The 21,843-nt window shown below is 35.5% G+C and overlaps 1 protein-coding gene across 1 annotated transcript; it reads left to right on the top strand.

The window, feature by feature from the left end:
* Nucleotides 1-12,218: 12,218 nt before the first annotated feature.
* Nucleotides 12,219-21,606, top strand: LOC122010006 (probable serine/threonine-protein kinase At1g54610). The gene is made up of 8 exons (XM_042566344.1): nucleotides 12,219-13,586; nucleotides 14,808-15,092; nucleotides 15,180-15,497; nucleotides 18,427-18,654; nucleotides 19,353-19,453; nucleotides 19,577-19,664; nucleotides 20,198-20,650; nucleotides 20,891-21,606. Exons 1-8 carry the CDS (start codon nucleotides 13,095-13,097, stop codon nucleotides 21,101-21,103), a joined length of 2,178 nt encoding a protein of 725 aa, XP_042422278.1. The 5' UTR covers nucleotides 12,219-13,094; the 3' UTR covers nucleotides 21,104-21,606.
* Nucleotides 21,607-21,843: the final 237 nt, after the last annotated feature.

The raw sequence follows: 21,843 nt of genomic DNA on the forward strand, positions 1-21,843 counted from the left end.
GAGAGGAGCATGCCCATACAATTTTTCAAAAGGTGACAAGCCTGCATTGTGTGAGGTTGAAATTCTATTACTCACGTGAGCAGCGATAAGGATTGCTTCCCCCCAAAAGGTACTAGGAACACTGACAGACAATAAAAATTAACGGGTTGTTTCTGTTGGTTGCTACTCGGAAAGCCTAGAGGTTCCACTGTACAAAAATTTTGTACAAAGGTCTGAACCTTTTCCTAGCTACCATGTGTTCTTTTAAATTAAATTTTGGATCGCCTGTGGAACTTAACACGTTTGATCCAAAACTTAATCTATTTGTCTTTTAGGTTTTGACTTGGATCTCCTACGGAACTTAACATGTTCGACCCAAATCACCTTAAGTTATTAATTCCATTAAATATTAATTTCCATAATTGGTTCCCAGTACTGACGTGTCGAGGCACATGACCTTCTTGGATATGGGAGCAACCACCATCGACTAGACAAAACCTTTTATAGAAATCTAATATTTAATTTCCTAAAATAACTTTAGGTTAACCGAAAAGAACAATCAAATCACAAGGAAAAATAAAACAAAAGAACACAACTTCGAAAAACATATTCGAAACACTAGAATCGTAAGCCTCTTGTATTTGGTATTATTTCCATAAATAACTAGCATGATGCGGAAAGAAAAATTACTAGTTATACCTTCTAGAAAGATCTCTTGATCTTCTACCGTATTCCTCTTCTAACCTCGGACGTTGTGTGGGCAACGATCTTCCGAGATGAGAAACCACCAAGCACCTTCTTCTCCTCCTAGCTAGGTTCGGCCAACACAAAGAAGCTTCACCAAGGACGAAGGACAAAACACCAACCAAGCTCCAAGGGATACAAGTTTTCTCTCCTTCTTCTTCTTCTTCACCGAGTAGTATCCGGCCACCACAAGAGCTCCAAGCCAATAGAGAAGGTTCGGCCACCACCAAGAAGAAGAGAGGAAGAAAGGTTGGCCGGCCACAACACCAAGGAAAAGAGGAAGAGAAATAATAGAGGTTGTCACCATGAAGGCACCTCTATCCCTTCTTTTATAATCCTTGATCTTGGCAAATAAGGAAAATTTAATAAAAACTTCCTTAATTCTTTTTCCATTGAAAAGGAAAATTTATTTAATTAAAAACAATTTTTCTTTTCAATTTTGCAATGGCCAGCCACACCATATAATTTCCAAGCAAATAAAATTTTAAACACCAATTAAAACTTCCTTATTTGCTTCCGGAAATTTATAAAAATTTCACAATAATTTTTATCCCTTCATGATTGGTTTATAAAAAGGAAATTTAATAAATTAAAATTTTTCTTTTAAACATGTGGATAAAAAGAAAGTTATCTCTATAAATTAAAATCTCTTTTAATCTACAAATAAGGAAAGATATCAAATCTTTTCTTAATCTTTTGTAGAAACTTATAAAAGAGAATATTTAATTTTAAACTCTCTTTTAAATCATGAACATGATTAAAAAGGAAAGTTTTCTTAAAATTTAAAATCCTCCTTTAATCAACAAATAAGGAAAGATTTCAAATTTTAAACTCTCTTTTAAACATGTAGATGATTTACAAATAAGGAAAGTTTTTACCAAAAATTAAAACCATCCTTTTAAACTACAAATAAGGAAAGAGATTAATCTCTTCTCTTAATCTTTTGTAGAAAGCTATAAAAGGAAATTTTTAATTTTTTAAACTCTCTTTTAAAATCATGATATTCACATAAGAAATAATTTTAATAAAAATCTTTTTTAATATTCTAGTGGCCGACCACCTAAGCTTGGGACCCAAGCTTTGGCCGGGCACTTACATGACTCATCCACTTGGTCTTGGCCGACCCTAGCTTGGGTTCCAAGCTAGCTTGGACGGCCCCATTGGATGGGTAAGAAGGTGGATATGCGGTGGGTATAAATCTCTATATACTAGAGGCTACGATAGAGACCGAGAGGAGGAATTGGTTTTGGTCTCCTGATAAAATTAAGCATCCCGTGTTCGCCCCGAACACACAACTTAATTTTATCAATAATAATTCATTCCACTAAAGAACTATTATTGAACTACCGCACCAATCCCAAATTACATTTTGGGCTCCTTCTTATTATGAGTGTGTTAGTCTCCCTGTGTTTAAGATAACAAATGTCCACTAATTTAGTAAGTTACTGACAACTCACTTAATTATATCTAGCTCCAAGAGTAGTACCACTCAACTTCATCGTCATGTCGGACTAAGTCCACCTGTAGGGTTTAACATGACAATTCTTATGAGCTCCTCTTGGGGACATTCTCAACCTAGATTACTAGGACACAGTTTCCTTCTATAATCAACAACACACACTATAAGTGATATCATTTCCCAACTTATCGGGCTTATTGATTCATCGAACTAAATATCACCCATTGATAAATCAAAGAAATAAATATCAAATATATGTGCTTGTTATTATATTAGGATTAAGAGCACACACTTCCATAATAACTGAGGTCTTTGTTCCTTTATAAAGTCAGTATAAAAGAAACGACATCTAATGGTCCTACTCAATACACTCTTAGTGTACTAGTGTAATTATATAGTTAAGATAAACTAACATCTAATTACACTACGACCTTCCAATGATTTATTCCTTTCCATCATGGTCATGAGCTACTGTTTATAATTTATAAGGTACTGATAACATGATCTTCTGTGTGTGACACCACACACCATGTTATCTACAATATAAATTAATTGAACAACTATATTTATCACAAATGTAGACATTTGACCAATGTGATTCTTATTTCTAGATAAATGTTTTATACCAAAAGCTAGGCTTTTAGTATACATTCTAACAGTTTCAACAAGATGCCTATGTTTCCATTCAACCACACCATTCTATTTAGGAATATATGTACATAAGGTTTGATGAATAGTACCATCAGAAGCAAGTAACTGTAAAAAATGATTCAAAGTGTATTCACCTCCTAAATCATCATGAAAACACTTTATGACACTAGAATGTTGAGTTTTCACAAGAGCTCTGAAGTTATTAAAAATGATAAGATAATTAGACCTATGTTACATAAGATAAACCCAAGAGTAATAAGTGTAATCATCAATAAATGAAATATAATACCTTGAACCTCCTTTTGTAAGAATAGGAGAGGGTCCCTACACATTAGAATGGATAAGATCAAATGGAGCAGAAGAAAAAGAGAAACTTTTATAAAATAGTAAGAAAAAAAATTTGGCCAGTTTATAATCACTACAATCAGAAATATCATAACTTTTTAAAGGTCCTAATACTCCTATAGAAGCTAAAAATTGCAAACGAGATGCTAAAACATGACCTAACGAGAGTGTCATAAATAAAAAATAGAAGATGAACGAATCAAATGAAAAGATGATAAATCCACACTTGAAGCTACAACTTCTGGTACTTTAAGTTAATCTAAAACATATAGTCCTCATTGCCTATGATTGGTCCCAATCAACCTCTGAGATTGAGGGTCCTGAACATAATAATTGGATGAAGAAAAAGAGACTAGATATCCAGACTCACATAATTGACTAATAAAAATAAGATTTAAAGTAAGACTCAAAATATAATAAACATTAGTAAGAGATAAAGAAGATGTAATAATTGAACCAACACCTACTAATGTCATAGGAGTACCATCATCAATCACAATAGATATAGATGAACTGGGAGAAAAAGAAATAAAAAATGATAAATTGGATGACATATGATGAAGGCACTAGAGTCTAAAATCCATAAGGATGAAGATATACCTGAAATACCAGACGATGACAAACTTATATGAGAGGAAGCCGATATGACAGAGTGTTGTGAGTAAGGAACTGTTGAAACTGCTCAAATATATATGAATCAGATTTCCATGAAGTATCTGCATGACTAGACATAATGACAAAACGGATAATTCTCAAAATAACCAAACTGTAAGGATACACATTTGTATGATCCGTAAAAACTGATGTCAGGATGACTCGTGGTCACACAAAGAATCTGAGGCAAAAAAGGATGTCAAATGTAGAAATCAGTAGCACAGTGCGTCGGTGTCAAAATCAGTAGAAAAGGACGTCGATGCCGAAATCGACAACATAGGGCTTTGGCACCAAAATCGGCAGAAAAGAACATCGATGTCGAAATTGGTAGCATAAGACATCAGTGCCGAAATCAGTAGAAAATAATGTTGGCGCCAAAATCAGTAGGACAGGACGTCGACACCAAAATCAACAGAAAATAGATGTCGACGCCAAAATCAATAGCAGGATAGAAAATATACGTCAACACCAAAATCAATAGTAGCAGTAGGAGACATCAACAACAACAAGAAGCAATAATAGGGGGCGGTAGAAAAAATTAGGCCAGAGAAGGAGAATCACTTTGATACCATATAGAAATTAAGAGAAGAAAAAAACTAATCATATTATTGAATCTAAAATTGATACATAGAAATATAAAGTATAATGTCTTATATAGTTAAATTAAGGAACCTTAAACTCTATAAAAAAAAAAGGAAAAAGTCCAAATTGCCCTAAAGGCTATAAACAAATAAATATATAATCTAACATTGATGTTCCCAAATGCGAAGAAGGAAATGACCATGAGGAGCATCAATAGACTGAAAAGCAGTGAAACAATTTTATGGCAAATGGTAAGGCTGAGTTTCACCTTCTGAGCGTTCTGCCTGCCTAGGATCCTGACAAAATCAGTAAATACAAGAGTGCAAAAGAACTTTGGGAAAAGTTCTTGAAGCTCTACGAAGAACCAGAAGAAGCTTAGTCCAACTCTTCGATAGACACCGAGGCATCGTCAGAAGAATCCGAGATTGAGGAAATTATCGGAACAACTCTCATAGCCAAATATCCACCCAAAGACAAAGAAAGCTCATCCGAGATGAGCATTGATGAAGGGGGAGATACTTCGAAAGAAAGCTATGATGAAAGGGGAGGTTCCTCAGAAGAAAGCTGCGATAAAGGGGGAGCATCACAACACAAGATAAGTAAGGTACTCACACTATCTCCCAATCAGTATTTCAATTTTATTAAAATGCTCTCAAAGAACTTGGTAAAATTAGAAAGAGATAATGCTAAATTAAAATTAAATTTAGTAAACTCATGTCCCTTAGATATGTTTGATAATTTAAAGATAGAAAATTTAAAATTTAAAATACAAATAGACAAATTAAAAAAATGACTATGCATGTTCGAATATTCTGTGAAACTTTAAAGATCATCGAAGGCTTAATTGGTATTTTAGATACCATAAGAGCCAAATTACAAAAGTAGATAGACAATTAATTCCTAATAAATTTTTTATAAACGCAGTTGAAAGGAACCTATATTGGGTTCCAAAATCATGTTTAAATTAATTCTTTTTTGTATATTGTACTTTGAATTAATTTAATTTTTGTTACTTGCTTAAAATTATCAAATAAATTGTTTTGCATAATATCTATTACAAATTAATTTGAATTTGATTTTTTTTACCCAGAAATTATTTTTAAATATTTTTTCAAAAAATTTAAACTTTTATACTGATTAAATCAATTCCATAATTTCGTGAATATTTTTTTCGTAGCTTTGGATATTTCTACTTCGCTGAGAAAAATAATTCAATTTTTTTAAAACATAATTTTAAATTATTTTTTCAAAACAGAAGATTAATCAGTAGAGATAGAATATTTTTAAAAATTATATCTAAAACATGTTAGCATAATGATAATGTTGGATCGGATGAGTACGATAGAGGGGGGGGGGGGGTGAATATCGCGCTTTTAAAACTTTTCTTTTACTTTAGAAAACAGAGTCGTGCAACGAAAAGTAGAATAAAAAATTCGTTCGGTTACTTGGTTCGAAGTCTAGGTCGACTCTTACTCCAAGGTCCGTAATCCATGACCGCATCGATGGGCGATCCACTAAGATTCTTCTTCCCAAAAACCTTGGAAAGAAGTAATGCGTACAGTATCCAATGATATAAGATAGTGACAATCTTACTATCTTATATGAATTTTAAGTGCAATAAAAATAAAGTATATCGACAATAGTAAGTGAAGGTTGAAGTTCGATCGGTACTTTCGGACGGAGTAGCTTGAAGAGTCGTAGAGTGTAGCATGATCCGCTTGTAGAGAAGAGCTTTGAGATGATCAGAAGTGTTATTCAGCCTCAGACCTCGAGCCACTTTTTATAAGTGTCATTGAGGTCCGTTCGACCGATCCCTCTGTTCAATCGACCGAACCAGCTCCCTTCCTTCCTGACTGAGTCTGACGCTGGCTCGATCTTTTGCATTAACTGATCATTAAGGGTTCGGTCGACTGATCCCTTTATTCGGTCGACCGAACAGGCTCCTTCCCTATTTGTCGAGATTTGCCGAGATTCATATTTACTGTGCCTTTAATGTTGATCGTTCGGTTGACTGATCCATGGATTCGGTCGACCGATCCATGGATTCGGTCGACCGATCAACTCAATTTCCTTTTGCTTCTAATCGTTACTGGCAGAATTGATCTGTGCTGAGTCAACTTGGTTCGGTCGACCGATCCCTACGTTCGGTCGACCGATCCGGTCGAACCTGTAACACAAAGTTAAACAAAGTATCCCTGCAACTCAAACGTTAGTACAGTAATATATATAATGCATGAGTAATATTAGATAGTAGAACTGCCTTGATCTCAACTTGAAAACCTTCCTAGTTTCTTCAGTTGGATCATCGACCTTAGGTTGTTCCTTTCAGGAACATGACCTCACTGTCGCTCCTCCAGTTGCATACCTCAACTTACTTGCCAAACATTGGTCCTCCAGACCTTTTGGACTTTGCGTGCTCAGTGTCTGATCGCCTGATCCACTAAGACCTTTCCTGTAATACTATATTAGCCAACAACAATAATAATGTAGAATACAATGGTAAACCTAAACCTAGATTTACTGAGATCCGCTGGTCCGGTCGACCGCGCGCGGTCGATCGGAAACCATCTGATCAACTTTGCTTGGAGTTTACTCCTCCAAGACTTCTCGTTACCTAAGGTTATCTCCCCCTAGGTTTTCACCACTTGGCTTCACTCATCAAGACTCAGTATTAGGCTACCCAGGGATCAGATCCTCTAGACCTATCCACCTGGCTTCCACGATCTACCAAGATTTTCCTTGTCTCAGTATTCGGCTACCCAGGGATTAGGTCCTCCAGATCTATCCACCTGGCTTCCACGATATATCGAGATTTCCCTTGCCTAACCTACAACTAGGATTTTCCAAGACTCAGTTGACTTCTCACCCTTACCTAGCCATGACTATGACTTCCCATGATCAAGTTCTATTAAACATACTTAAACATATTTGTCGGACATTAAAACCATGGAGGTCGATTGCACCAACAGATAATTCTTTTTAAGTACCCCTAGAAAAACATTTCAAATTTTCTAATAGTTTTCTTTTTCCCAAATTTTATTTTGATATGATAAAGGGGGAGAAGTACAATTAAGTCTAGAGGGGGGAGGGTAAATTTATTTAATTTTTTACACATTTTGTACTTGCAAAAATTATTACCTTACTACTAGTTATGTTTGATTTACCCTAACTTAACTTGGGTTGCTCACATCAAAAAGGGGGAGATTGTAAGTACTCCAGGATAGTTTTGATGTGGTCAACTAAGTTAAGTTAGGTCTTGTGTGTGTTTGATTCTTGTGTCTAAGTGTGCAGGAGCTTAGGAACACAAAAAGTCGAGCGGAAGACACAGCTAGCGGGAAGGATGACACAGGCAAAGAGTCGATGGGCTCGGTGCATTCGAGGGACGAGGTGCTGCGGAAGAATATACTGGTGGACGAGAAGGACGTGTGTGACGCTAGAGGGACGAGAAGCTGGGGAGGAAGCCTGTTCGAGGAGAAGGCCAGAAAGTGAGTTTGAATGAGCCTTATTACGGATGGTCGAAATCACCCAAACAAGCAGATCAGCGGAAGAGCTAATGGAGGAGTGTGGAGCTCGGTAACTGTTGGAGTGTATACTGAAAGCCTAAGTTTTTGTAAACATTTATGTTAAATAAAGAATCACATTTGGTCAATTTATATACATTTGTTTGTAGTTGTTCAATTAATTTATATTTTAGATAACATAGTATGTGGTGTCACATATAGAAGATGATGTTATCAGTACCTTATAAATTATAAACAGTAGCTCACGACCAAAATGGAAAGGAACAAACCATTGGAAGGTCGTAGTGTAATTAGGAATTAGTTTATCTTAACTATATAATTACACTAGTACACTTAGAGTGTATTGAGTAGGACCATTTGAGGTCGTTTCTTTTATACTGACTTTATAAAGAACCAAAAACCTCGGTTATTATGGAAGTGTGTGCTCTTAATCCTAATATAATAACAAGCATATATATTTGATATTTATTTCTTTAATTTATCAATGGGTGAGATTTAGTTTGATAAATCAATAAGGCCGATAAGTTGGGAAATGGTATCACTTATAGTGTGTGTTGTTGATTATAGAAGGAAACTGTGTCCTAGAGATACTAGGTTGATAATGTCCTCAAGAGGAGCTCATAAAGATTATCATGTTAAACCCTGCAGGTGGACTTAGTCTAACATGATGATAAGGTTGAGTGGTACTACTTTTGGACTAAGATATTAATTAAATGAGTTGTCAGTAACTCACTTGATTAGTGGACATTCGATATCTTAAACACAGGGAGAATAACACACTCATAATAAGAAGGAGCCCAAAAATGTAATTTGGGATTGGTGCGGTAGTTCAATAATAGTTCTCTAGTGGAATGAATTATTATTGATAAAATTAAGTTGTGTTAAACGCGGGATGCTTAATTTTATCGGGAGACCAAAATCAATTCCTCCTCTCGGTCCCTATCGTAGCCTCTTATTTATAGAGTACTATACCCACCTATACCCACCTTCTATACCCACCTAAAGGGGGCCGACCAAGCTAGCTTGGGAACTAAGCTAGGGTCGGCCTAGGTATAAATTGGGGTGACCGACCCTAGTTTGAACCCAAGCTAGAGGGGCCGGCCAAATTAAATTTAAAAAGAATTTTAATTTTAATTTTTATTATGTGGAAGATATAATTTATTTAAGAGAATTAAAATTAAATTATCTCTCTTGTAAAAGATCTACAAAAGATTAAAGAAAGAGATTAGAACTCTTTCCTTATTTGTAGATTGGTGAGATATTTTATTTTCTCTTTAAAAATTATTCACATGTTGTAAAATTAAAATTATGGGAATTTCTTTTTATCAACCATGAAGAGATTTTGAAGAGAAATTTTAATTTTAAAATTTTCGGAAACAAATTAGGAAGTTTTAATTGTTGATTGAAACTTGTCTAATTTGATTTCATGATGTGGCCGGCCATTAGAATTTAATTGGGGAAATTTTATTTTATTTTTCTCAATTAAATCATGTCAAGGAAATTAAGGAAATTTTATTGTAATTAAATTTCCTAATTTGCTTAGGCCAAGGAATATAAAAGAAGGGGTGAGGGTGCCTTCATGAGATACAACCTCTATTATTTCTCTCCCTCTTTTGTTCCTTGGTGTAGCCGGCCATCATCCTCTCCCTCTCTTCCTCTTGTGGTGGCCGAACCTCTCTCTCCCCTTGGAGCTCTTGTGGTGGCCGGATACTACTTGGAGAAGAAGAAGAAGAAGAAGAAGGAGAGAAAGCTAGCATCTCTTGGAGCTTGGTTGGTGTTTTGATCTTCTTCCTTGGTGAAGCTTCCTTATTGTTGGCCGAACCTAGCTAGGAGGAGAAGAAGGTGGTTGGTGGTTTCTCATCTCGGAAGATCGTTGCCCACACAACGTCCGAGGTTAGAAGAGGAATACGGTAGAAGATCAAGAGGTCTTTCTAGAAGGTATAACTAGTAATTTTCCTTTTCCGCATCATGCTAGTTATTTATGGAAATAATACCAAATACAAGAGGCTTACGTTCTAGTATTTCGAATATGTTTTTCGAAGTTGTGTTCTTTTGTTTTGTTTTTTTCCCTTGTGATTTGATTGTTCTTTTTGGTTAACCTAAAGTTATTTTAGGAAATTAAATATTAGCTTTCTATAAAAGATTTTGTCTAGTCGGTGGTGGTTGCTCCCATATCCAAGAAGGCCGTGTGCCTCGCCACGTCAGTACTGGGAATCAATTATGGAAATTAATATTTAATGGAATTAATAACTTAAGGTGATTTGGGTCGAACGTGTTAAGTTCCGCAGGAGACCCAAGTCAAAACCTAAAAGAACAAATAGATTAAGTTTTGGATCAAACGTGTTAAGTTCCGCAGGCGATCCAAAATATAATTTAAAAGAACACATGGTAGCTAGGAAAAGGTTCAGATCTTTGTACAAAATTTTTGTACAGTGGAACCTCTAGGTTTTCCGAGTAGCAACCAACAGTAGCAGCTGTTGAAGGAGCCTTCAATGGTATTGAAGGCGCCCTCGCGCCTTTCTGGTGGAAGGCGCCTTCAACCCTTGAAGGCGCCTTCGAGCCTTTATGGAAGGCGTCTTCAACTCCTTGAAAGCGCCTTAGATTGGGCAAACAATAGCTGTTAGCCGAATATAAGACTTTATCTTCAGTGATAAGCTTCGCCATGTTGGAGGTGCCTTCAAGCCTATTGAAGGCGCCTTCCAGTTTCTTAGTCATTCTTGAACCTAGGAAATATACAACAACTGGAGTATTAATTTTCTTAGTCATTCTTGAGCTGTCAACGTGTGTAAAATGCTTCACCGCCTTCAATAAAGGAGAATTTTAGTGAGCTTTCATTTACATTTGATTAACAACCATCTAAATTGTAACCAAGTAAATCCTGACCTTTTACCTACTCTTTTAAATTGTTATTTCTTTTATTATTATTATTTTTAATTGTGCTACTAATCAAGTAAAAAGAACGAGAAATCTGTTTCTTATTTTTCTTATAAACAATTCACTCCTCCCCTTTTGCGGACCGCACCGGTCCAACAAAATGAGTCCAGGCATCTGGATTCATTCCAAGTGCCTGGACCAATCAATTATAAGCACCCGAGTCTGATTCAGTTAGTTCCACATGGTTCTTAATTTTAAAACTAAAATTTTTATTTAAACTAAAACCACAGCCATCCAACGATAATAAGTTTAAAAATGAAGGTTTATGTTATAAATCCAACAATTTATTTCTCCATCAGAGATGTCCTAATTCAGTCTTCTATTGGGGATGTCCTAAGTGTAAGATTTGTACATTAGAATTGAATCATGAATATACGGGAAAATCATTGTGCCTCTTATCGTTCTCGGGCAAATATTTGATATACATCTTAGCAGGGCTGAGTATTAGGTTAAAATTTAACTGACCAAATCGAATAGACAAAAAATTGAATAAATTAATTTTTTTTTTGAACAAATTGAACTGCCAAATTTTCCTACAAAAATCAAAATGATAAAATACCGATTAACCAAATTAACCAAAATTTTAAAATCTTATTCCGTTTTAACTTTAAAAAAAATGAGATTTTTAAATTAATTATATTTTTAAATAAAAAATAATCAAATTAATATTTTAACTAAATTATAAAATTTAAAATTAAAATCGGACTGAATTAATCCAACCAAATTTAAAAAAAAATCAAAAAATAAATTAACCAATCAAATTTCTAAATTTGGTCACTTGAATTCGATTAATTTATTTTTTTTAAATTTTTGATCACCACTAATATTCGGATCTGAGAATGAGTTTGCAACTGTAAATACAAAATTAACATGGAAAGGGAATCAAATAAAAAATAATTATTAAATTTATTCTCACAAATACCAATTATAAATATGTTTTTTTTAGTAAAATGCAGTCAAATCTATAAAAAAATAGTAAAAATTAAATCATAGATATAGGTAATATGAGGAAAAAAAGTAATTTTGGTAAAAAATAATGAAATATATTTTTAGAACATATTTGTCAAAACACTAGTAATGGAAAAAAGGAAACATTTATTTTTAGTATTCATTTTAAATTTGTTTTTTACTAAAATTGATAAATAAACTTCTAAAAACCACGATATATAATATTAAAATTGACATTTTTTAATAAATACTATTTAAAATATTTAATATTTATAATATATGGTAGCCAATAATATTTATATTATAGATTGGACTCAAAATCGTCTAGGCCCACAAATATCTTTTATGATCGTTTTCCCGTTTAGTAACGTTGACACAGTCTAGTCATAAATAGTACGCCGCCGCGGCGGAAACGATCCCATCTCCACCGTCGGCTTGCATCTCTGCGGCGCTCCGCCGCCACCCGGGAATCTCATGCTCCGCCGCTGGCCGCTCCCTCTATCTCTCTAAATCTATCGCTCTCAGTATTCGCTTCTAAAACCGCGTTTTTGGATCCATCTTATTCGTCTGCTTTTTCATTTTCCTCTCCTTTTGCCCGGTCTCTACTCGTCTTGATTGCAAAGTCCGACGCTTCGTCTTGATCTATTGGTTCTTCCCATTTGATTCATCAATCTCTGCGCAAGCCGCCTGTGTTCTATATAAAATTGCTTGCAGTGGAGGTATTGACCAGCTGGGAGATATTAGTCCTAATTTCGGGGTTTTCTTTCTTCGCTTCGTCGTTTACTGTTGTGTTTTCCACCTTTGGCGAAGGGAGAATCAGAGGCTGCGAAAATTAGGGATTTTGACTCGAAATTTCCTAATCAACGGAGCATCGCTGATTCTCGGGCTGCTCCGCCAAGATTGCATCTTGTTTGGAATTCATCGACTTGGGTTTCTGCATGCGCCCGTGACTGATTATTGATTTCTCCAATTGGCTGCTTTTGATGGAGACTTGAGGGTTTAGGGACTTGAATCGCTGTTTAATTGCTATTGTTTCTGAATTATAGCTGAAATCATCTAACTCTGGTCAGTGTTTTGTTCTTGGGGAGTTTGGAAGGACTTTTGGAGTTTCCATCGCTCGTTTCTTTGGTCTCGGGTTACTTCTGCTCCATAGTGGCCGACGAGAAGGTTTTAAAAGAGTTTCCAGTACAGTTTGGTGCAAAAGGAGGGGCCTTTCTCGAGTTCAATGCAACAATTACTACGCTCTAGGGGTTAAGTTGAGGGAGGCAGACGTTCTTATGGGCTGTGTTTCCTCCAAAGCAACCAGGGAAAATGACGACAGGGAGTCTCAGGGGCCTAAGCGGAAGGCCTCAGATAGATTGGTTTCTTCTTCAAGGAGGGAGGAGATTGAAGTTGCCAATGCGGGATTTAGAAATGATGGGAGCAGAGTGAGGCTTATATCAAAGCCTCATGAAAATGTTGCTACTTCGCTTATCCCTTTGGCGATTGATGGAGAGAAGAAGGTGTCTCCATCAGTTGAGACGATTAGATTGGGGGTTGTTCATCGGAGAGGGGAAACCGTGGAGGCTCGTGCAAATATGGGAGAATCGAACTCAGTGGTTGTTGGTACAACTTCAATGGGGCACAATATGGTGATATCTCATGTGCCTAATGGGTTCAGATTGGAGCACACTGCAGCAGGTTGGCCTTCTTGGCTCACCGCTGTTGCTGGGGAGGCAGTAAAAGGGTGGTTGCCTCGAAGAGCCGATACCTTTGAGAAATTAAACAAGGTAGGCAGTAGTCTAAGCGCTACCATACTCTTCTATGTTACTAGTTTGCATTTTTGAAGGAATTGCCTAGCTGTTTCTCGAGAGCAGATCCTCTGGTCTGCAAATTGCAGACCAGGGGATGTTCCATTACATGAGGACCCTTGATTTGGATGGATCCCATCTTTAAATAGGTGGGGTCCATCCAAATCAAGGGTCCACATCAGTGGACCATCCCCTGATCTGCAATTTGCGGACCAGAGGATCCTTATTGCTGTTTCTCTTATGTGCTAGTTGTTTTTAGTTTTCTTTTATTCCTTTTTTGTCTATACATCTATATCTTAACTTGTACTTGTATTTCCTGTTATCTATGTTGTTCTGTGACTGAAGCATTACTGTCTGGCCTGGCTATGTATGCTTAATTTGGTATTACAAATATGGTTGAAGCAAGTGAAATTTGTACATATACGTAGGTTCATGTCAGAGCATAGTTTTGCGTGGTGCATATGTAGAAGTATACCTGATTGTTATAAGGAAATTATATCCATAAAATACAAGTGAAATAAGAGCTTATTAAAATGAACATTTCTGAAATAGTCCACTCTTACTATACAATTAATGTCTCAAAATTTAACCATTATGCAAAAACCATGTAGTACTTGCGCAAAATAACTTCCCTGCATCCTATATCATCAAATAGCTATTCCTTTATACTTCAGCATCTTTGTAGCCAATGGGTCTCCTTATTTCTCAGTTTCTTGATATAAAAAGCAACCTTGTGACTGCACACCCAATTTTGACATATGCAATACTCATAAGCAGTACATAGATGCACAAAATCACTTTTTAAAATAATGGTCTAAATTAGCATTCTAATGCATTTGGCATCTGTCTAATGTATTTTCTTAGTAGCATGTGCATCCCTTAGATTGATATCATAGTTGTATGACGTCTATGATTAAAATATATATAATTGTATTTGAATTTGCGAACCATATATGCTTTTGTTGCTACACTGCTACAGCTGTAGGAGATTCATACCTCCCTGATTAAACGGCAATTGTACGATATGTTCTTCTCTAGCTTGTTTGATGCTTAAGTCATTTTAAATAGTTTTTTTTTTCTGCGGTCTCTGCTTAGTTGGATTTAGATTCTTTTTAGAGATAGATTTATCCAAGTTTGAAACTTAATGGAGTCCTTAGCATGGTTAATGTCGTTATGCTGACAATGTTGTTGTATCTGCAGATTGGGCAAGGAACTTATAGCACTGTGTACAAAGCCCGTGATTTTGAAACAGGCAAAATTGTGGCACTTAAGAAAGTACGATTTGCTAATGTAGATCCTGAAAGTGTACGATTTATGGCAAGAGAAATACATATTCTAAGGAGGCTTGATCATCCAAATGTTGTAAAGCTTGAAGCTCTAGTTACGTCAAAAATGTCATCTAACTTGTATCTTGTTTTTGAATATATGGAACATGATCTTGCTGGACTAGTGGCAACACCTGGTATCAAGTTCACAGAGCCACAGGTATTTGGTTTTGTTGTTATATACATTTAATTTTGCTGAGGTTTTCTTGATATTTTTATATTAATTGTCTCTACCAATAATATACAGGTTAAATGCTATATGCAACAGCTATTATATGGGCTTGAGCATTGTCATAGTCATTGTGTCTTGCATCGAGATATTAAAGGAGCAAATCTTTTGATTGACAATAATGGGATCCTGAAAATCGCAGACTTTGGACTAGCTACAATTTATAATCCTGACCACAAGCAACACTTAACAAGCCGTGTGGTAACTCTGTGGTATCGTCCTCCTGAGCTCTTGTTGGGTGCTACAGAATATGGTGTTGCAGTTGATATGTGGAGTGCAGGTTGCATTCTTGCTGAATTGCTTTCTGGGCGGCCTATTATGCCAGGAAGAACTGAGGTATCTCTTATGAATTGTGTCTCTTTTCAGTTTCAATATTCATGTATTGAGATGAAGCTTAGAAATTGTAACATATTCTTTTGTACAAGCAACTAATTCAGTTGAAGACTGTACTCTTCCATTTTGGTTGCTAAAGAAGGCAAGATTTGGGATACACTCTAAGTTGTCCCTTCTAGCTATATCTATATCTATATCTATATATATACACACACACACATATATATATATATATATATATATATATATATATATATATTATTCATCAACATAATGTTATATATAGCCCTTTGTAATATACACTATTTATAAATCAGTCCATAACACTCTTCAAATTGGTGCAGAGATGCTCACTTTCAGGATCTGTTAAAGATTTAGTGAACAAATTAGCTAATTGATCATTAGAGCTCATAAATAATGTAACAATTTCATTGAACTGCACTTTATTGCTACAAAATGACAATCAATCTTTATGTGTTTTGTTCTCGTGGAACACTAGATCTGAAGTTATGTGGATGACAGTTTGGTTATCACAATACAATTCATTTGTTCTTTGGGAGCATATCCCAACTCATCCAATAGTTGACTAACCCAAATAAGTTCAAACGTAGCTAGCCATAGCTTTATACTCTACCTATACACTCGATTTAGCCACAACATTTTGCTTCATTCTTTTCTAAAAAATCTGTTTACCTCCAAAAAGGATGTAGTAACCTGATTAGATCCACACCCATGTCGTACTCATAGTCCAGGTAACATAGGTAGAGCCATGATTAGAATAGGAAGGTAAACAAGCTAGTTCAGTTGAGCTTGATTATGTTCTAGCTTGGTTGTTTATCTTATTAAAGCTTATAAGGCATGTTCAAGCTTATTGAGCTTACTTAATTAAAAGCTTATCAAGCTCCACCCGAGTTTAAGTTTTTGACAAGTCCAACTAGAGGTAAGGCGGTCTTTATAATTTAGTTACAACATCGATCCAATTAATGAAAATTATATTAATTTAACATATTGTAGTGAATTTGAAGTTGCAAAATTTGTAAGATACCAAAAATATCAAACATAAGTAGATTATAAATATATTTGTTTGTGTTTAAGCTTGTTGAGCTCATCTAATAAAAAGCTTATCAAGCTCCACTCGAGCTCAAGCTTTTGAGGAGCTCAACTAGAGGTAAGGCAACCATTATAATTTAGTTAAAGATCAATTCAATAAATGAAATTTATATTAATTTAATATATTGTAGTGAATTTGGAGCTACAAAGTATATATATGTTTGTGTAATATTCTTTGAATCTTAAATAAAAAACTAAAGAAATAAGCTCAAAATGGAAGCTTAGACAAGTTTTTAATCATGGATTATTCATGAGTTTTATTTATGAACATTAACAAGTGGAACCCACCAGTGTTCAAGCTTGTTGAATCTACTTTATGTTAAATGAGCATTAACCAATCTTATCAAATCAAGTAGTGAGTTTGTTCATGACATTTTGTTCACTTATAAACCTGCTAAGATCATCCAACTTGTCCATGTGAGACAATGGACTGCCCTTCCCACAACAAGCAAGTCATGTACCATACTTGGTAACATTTTTTTTGGCATTCCCTTAATTGGTGCATCTAAAGTATTTGGACTAGGGCTTTCCCTTAATTGTTTGAGACATAACACAACAATGATATAAATCCACATCAAGCCATATGTGTATAATTCTTCCATTCTTCCCCACCCCAAGTCACAGCTTAACTGTGGTTGGGCTTAATTGGCAATCCACCAACGCCTCATGCCCATGAACTAGTGGGTTAGCTCTGATATAATATGATTAAAGATCTAGACTCCACTACTCAAAATGACTTGCCATTGGTTGGAGATTTCCACTGCATACTATTGAGACCTCCCAACTTGGCAATTGGGACTAAGAAGTTTCCTTGCCCACCACTAGCCAATCCTTTGCTTCACTCGGCAACTTTGAGGGACTGCTAACTCATTCAGTGCATTAGGGTGCCTAGATTAAGGTGCTTGGCAAGTAGAAGTTGTGCGCCTTGGTGAGTTGCACAACAATGATGCAGGTCCACATAAAGCTATATCCAATTACGATGTGTTTGATATGGTAGATCCAAAATAAAATGGCAAAAAAAAAAAAGATTTAATACAATAAGAGGCAAGTGATCCTTTTCACTTTTTTGGTGCACCCTTGTAGGGATAATGAAGTATTTTTTTCTCCCTAAAGATAGAGTGCCTATCCTGATCTTAGAACTTGGAATTGGTATCATCATTTTACTGGACTAAAATAATCATGCCAGTTGAAGTTGTTCATCCAAATGCCATAATTTAGTCAAACATAGTAATTAAGATTTAATACAATAAAAGGCAAGTGATCCTTTTCACTGTTTTCATGCATCCTTGTAGGGATAATGAAGTATTTTCCTCTTTAAAGATAGAGTTCCCATACTGGTGTTAGTACTTGGAATGAAATTGTCATTTTACTGGACTAAAGTAATCATGCCAGTCAAAGTTATTCATCCATATGCCATAATTTAGTCAAGTATGGTATCATGATACATTCCAAGTATTACTCCATGGTATGTGGTACAAAGCGCACCATACCTTAAGTTCTAATATTCTTTTATGTGATTAAAAAAGCCCAGGTCAGTTGGCAAAGGGCTTCCATTGGGTAGAGTGAATAAAAGGAAGAACTATATTGCACTTTCAATCCTTCTTCAAAAATCAAATATGCAATTAAATATTTAGCTACTAAATTTTTGAGTTTTAATCTGTGGTATGAACTTTTTAGTGAAAATCAGAAACTAGATATGCGTGTTACTATGAGTAAAAATGTTTAAAGAAGGTGGTGTTTTTTTAAGCTTTTGCTAGCTTCAATTTGATTACTTGCGGTGTATTGCAATGGCATCAAAACATTGGTTATTCTTGATCTATAGGTGGAGCAATTGCACAAGATATTCAAATTGTGTGGCTCACCTTCTGAGGAGTACTGGAGGACCTCAAAGTTACCTCATGCTACCTCTTTTAAGCCCCAACAACCATACCCACGGCGTATTAGGGAGACTTTTAAAGATTTCGCCTCCGTTGCTTTAGATCTTCTTGATCATCTACTTTCAGTAGATCCAGCAGACCGTGGAACTGCAGCTTATGCCCTCAAGAGTGAAGTAAGATTATTGTTTTCAAGTTCTTCTTTCTACTTGTTCATCATTGTGTATTTTTACTTGCTCTTGTAGGTTTTTGACCCTAACATTCTACTCTCTTTTTCTTTATTTTCCATTGTCTTTTGGTATTCCTTAAATATTGCTTTTCACTGACAGTTGATGAATGCTGTCTATTTTACCTTGTATAGCATTTGGATGATTCTTGTACTGTTTTAACAATGAATTCACTTGGTGTCGAAACTGAAATGAAATTTGTAACATCACATATTTACATGGTCTAGCACATTATTTAGTTCCTCACTTCCTTTCAAATTTACCCTAACTAGTTCAATTCAATGCTGAACAAGGTGTGAATTTTGAGCATATTTTCATATCTAGTTCTAAACATAGAATTGTAGAACTCCTGCCGGGTGAATTTGTTGAGTGGCATTGTCTATTGAGCTAATCCCGTTCTGGTTTAATTAAGGATAATAAATTATGGATCTTCTGTTGGGGGGTCATGCATAATCAATGGCATTTCACCATAGAATTAGTGTTGATTCTGAAATGTTTTAACATCTTTTTACATTGTTTATAACTCGTATTTCTTTTGAATTTGTTAGGTCCATAATAGCAATTAACAGTGTTTTGATGATTCCTAATTCCCAGTTCTTTGAAATCCTAATCTCATAAAGCTGACATTTAGTTGGCTCTCTTTTCAGTTCTTCAGTACAAAGCCTTTTCCATGTGATCCTTCAAGTCTGCCGAAATACCCTCCATGCAAGGAATATGATGCTAAACTTCGAAATGAGGAAGCTAGAAGGTGAGATTCTTATTTACATAAACATGATATGAAATTAGAAATAGGTAAACAACCCTTCATATGCTCCATAATCTGAATTTCTTAGCATTTCTAGCTGATAACAAACATTATCTTCGATATCAGACAACGAGAAGCAGCTATGGAAGTCCATGGTATTGTGCAAGGAAGCACAAAACAAATGCCTATTTCTCATGGAAACATGGAGCCACAGGTACAGTGCCTGGTTTATGTTTTGTTGCTTACGCTCGTTAATAGGAAAGCATTTCAAAGTTGAGGGCTCTTGATGCTTATACAAGGGCCAGAGACAAGCTATGCTTGTTGTTCCCGTCTGTGTATAAGAAACAAATGATTGCACACCCTACAAGTTTTCGGTTTTATGTGCTCATTGAAGCAAGATTTTTTTATTCAAATTACAGTACAGATTTCACAAATTTTCATGTATAAAAATTCTTCACCAATTGACAACTATTTTATTCAGGCATGTGCAGTCAATAATGTATGCATATGATTTTTTTTTCCTTTCTCGAAGCAAAGTGAATGACTAAAATCTCATCTTTTTGTATGGCTCCCTGCTTGAAGAATGCACCTCCAAAGAAACTAAAGAAAAATCCAATCAATTCTTACTTGATCTCTCTCATCATTGTTCCTCTATTTTTTTTCACTAATAAACCACTCAATTTCTTAAGTGAATCCCTAATTCTTTTTCTCAATTAACATGTATCCTGGTGATGGCGATCTATGCAGACACGCAAGATAAATGGAAGTGTCAAAACTAGCAGTGACAAGTATAAGCCAACAAAGGAGGCATTGCAAGGTGTCGCTATGGATCTTCCTACGAGAAATGTTGAGAAGGGTTTTCCTTATGTTGGTCCTTTGAAATACTCTGGTCGTTTGTCGACAACAGGATTGCCCATCGGTACAGAAATGGATACACATATATCATACAGGCCACAAAGCAAAGCTGGAGACTTTCCCACAGCCTCTGGTCCGACGGTTGCTAGAAGCAATACCGAAAGGTTGGATCGCAAGAGGAGCAACAAACACACACATCTTCCAGTGAACCAAATTAGCTCCAAGCACAACCATCTTGATGTTTCTGATTCATCCAGTCAGCAAGAATGGACTCGCCACCTGCTGAATGGGCCTTCCTACTCCCAAAAAAAGGAAGACGAACTACAATACAAGGAATCGACTACTGTAAGTTCTAATACAATAAAAAAAACTACAATACAAGGAATCGACTACTGTAAGTAATAATACAATAAAAAAAGTGGCTTAATAGTGAATCCTTTATTCTTTTTCAAAACAAAATGGAACTCTTCACTCTGTTTTAGAATTTGAAACTTCAAACTCCAAAATGATGAATGGGCACCATTTAAATTTCATGTCTAATGCTAAATTTGATTCTTTTCTAATATGTTTCTCTATGCTTTTCAGGGTCATGGAAATAAGAAGAATCAGGATCACTATTCTGGACCTCTTATGCCTCCAGGTGGAAACTTTGAAGAGATCCTCAGAGAACATGAGCGCCAAATCCAGCAGGCTGTACGCAGAGCCCGTCATGATAGAATCAAACCAAAGAACTATGGCCAGGGCCCCCACTTTGGGTCCCTAATCTATTCCGGCAGGAACAGCAGGCCAGATCATTAAGCAATCCAGAAACTCACATTTCCTATTCTCCTCAATGAAACGACCACATTGGAACCACAAAGTTAAGTTTTGTCATCCTCATGAAGGTCCAACTATCCAATGCAAACCGAGGCTTCAAATGTAAATGAAAGGGTTTGAAGCACAGATTCCCAAATGTTTGCTACTTACAGATTTTGACAGGAATTTTAGCTCGACTCAGAAGTCACTTATTAACTGCCAAAACCATCTACTGATCAGATCAAGTGTATATGATACATGCAATTTAGCTCTTCTTAAATAACTTCCAGGAAAAAAGTTCCTCATTGTAGGTCTTTTTTTTTATAATGAAACTTAATTGAGGATATAGGATTTGTGGAACCTGGAATTTCCTTTTTCTTTCTTTTTAACAGAAATACATTTTGTGTGGATGTACAAAGTACATAATATATGGTATTTTGGGAGAGGCTTGGATACGGAAACCAAATATGTAACATCAATTAAAAGTAAAATTTGTATTTATTGAATTTTATTTTGTATCCAATTAATCAGATGAAAATCGTATAATTCTAGTTGCAAAGGTGAAGTCGTCACCTTAGTTGTAAAAAGATAAAGTCATCACTTTAATGATTCCTCTAGGATGGTCTTATACATTATGGAAAGAGATAAATCATAGGAGCATGAGATAATCCGAAGCTTGAAGAACAAAATGTTGTAATTCAAACCGCTAAATCAATTTGTTAGAGTTTCATTTTATTTGATGT

This window comes from Zingiber officinale, chromosome 8A, assembly GCF_018446385.1.
Source record: "Zingiber officinale cultivar Zhangliang chromosome 8A, Zo_v1.1, whole genome shotgun sequence".
Classification (NCBI taxonomy): Eukaryota; Viridiplantae; Streptophyta; class Magnoliopsida; order Zingiberales; family Zingiberaceae; genus Zingiber; species Zingiber officinale.

Bases quoted from the DNA above. Each gene is read 5' to 3' on its own strand.
- LOC122010006 (XM_042566344.1), top strand. From the start codon at position 13,095: ATGGGCTGTGTTTCCTCCAAAGCAACCAGGGAAAATGACGACAGGGAG. The intron at 13,587-14,807 runs GTAGGCAGTAGT...TTGTATCTGCAG, and splicing joins CCTTTGAGAAATTAAACAAG to ATTGGGCAAGGAACTTATAG. The intron at 15,093-15,179 runs GTATTTGGTTTT...AATAATATACAG, and splicing joins TCAAGTTCACAGAGCCACAG to GTTAAATGCTATATGCAACA.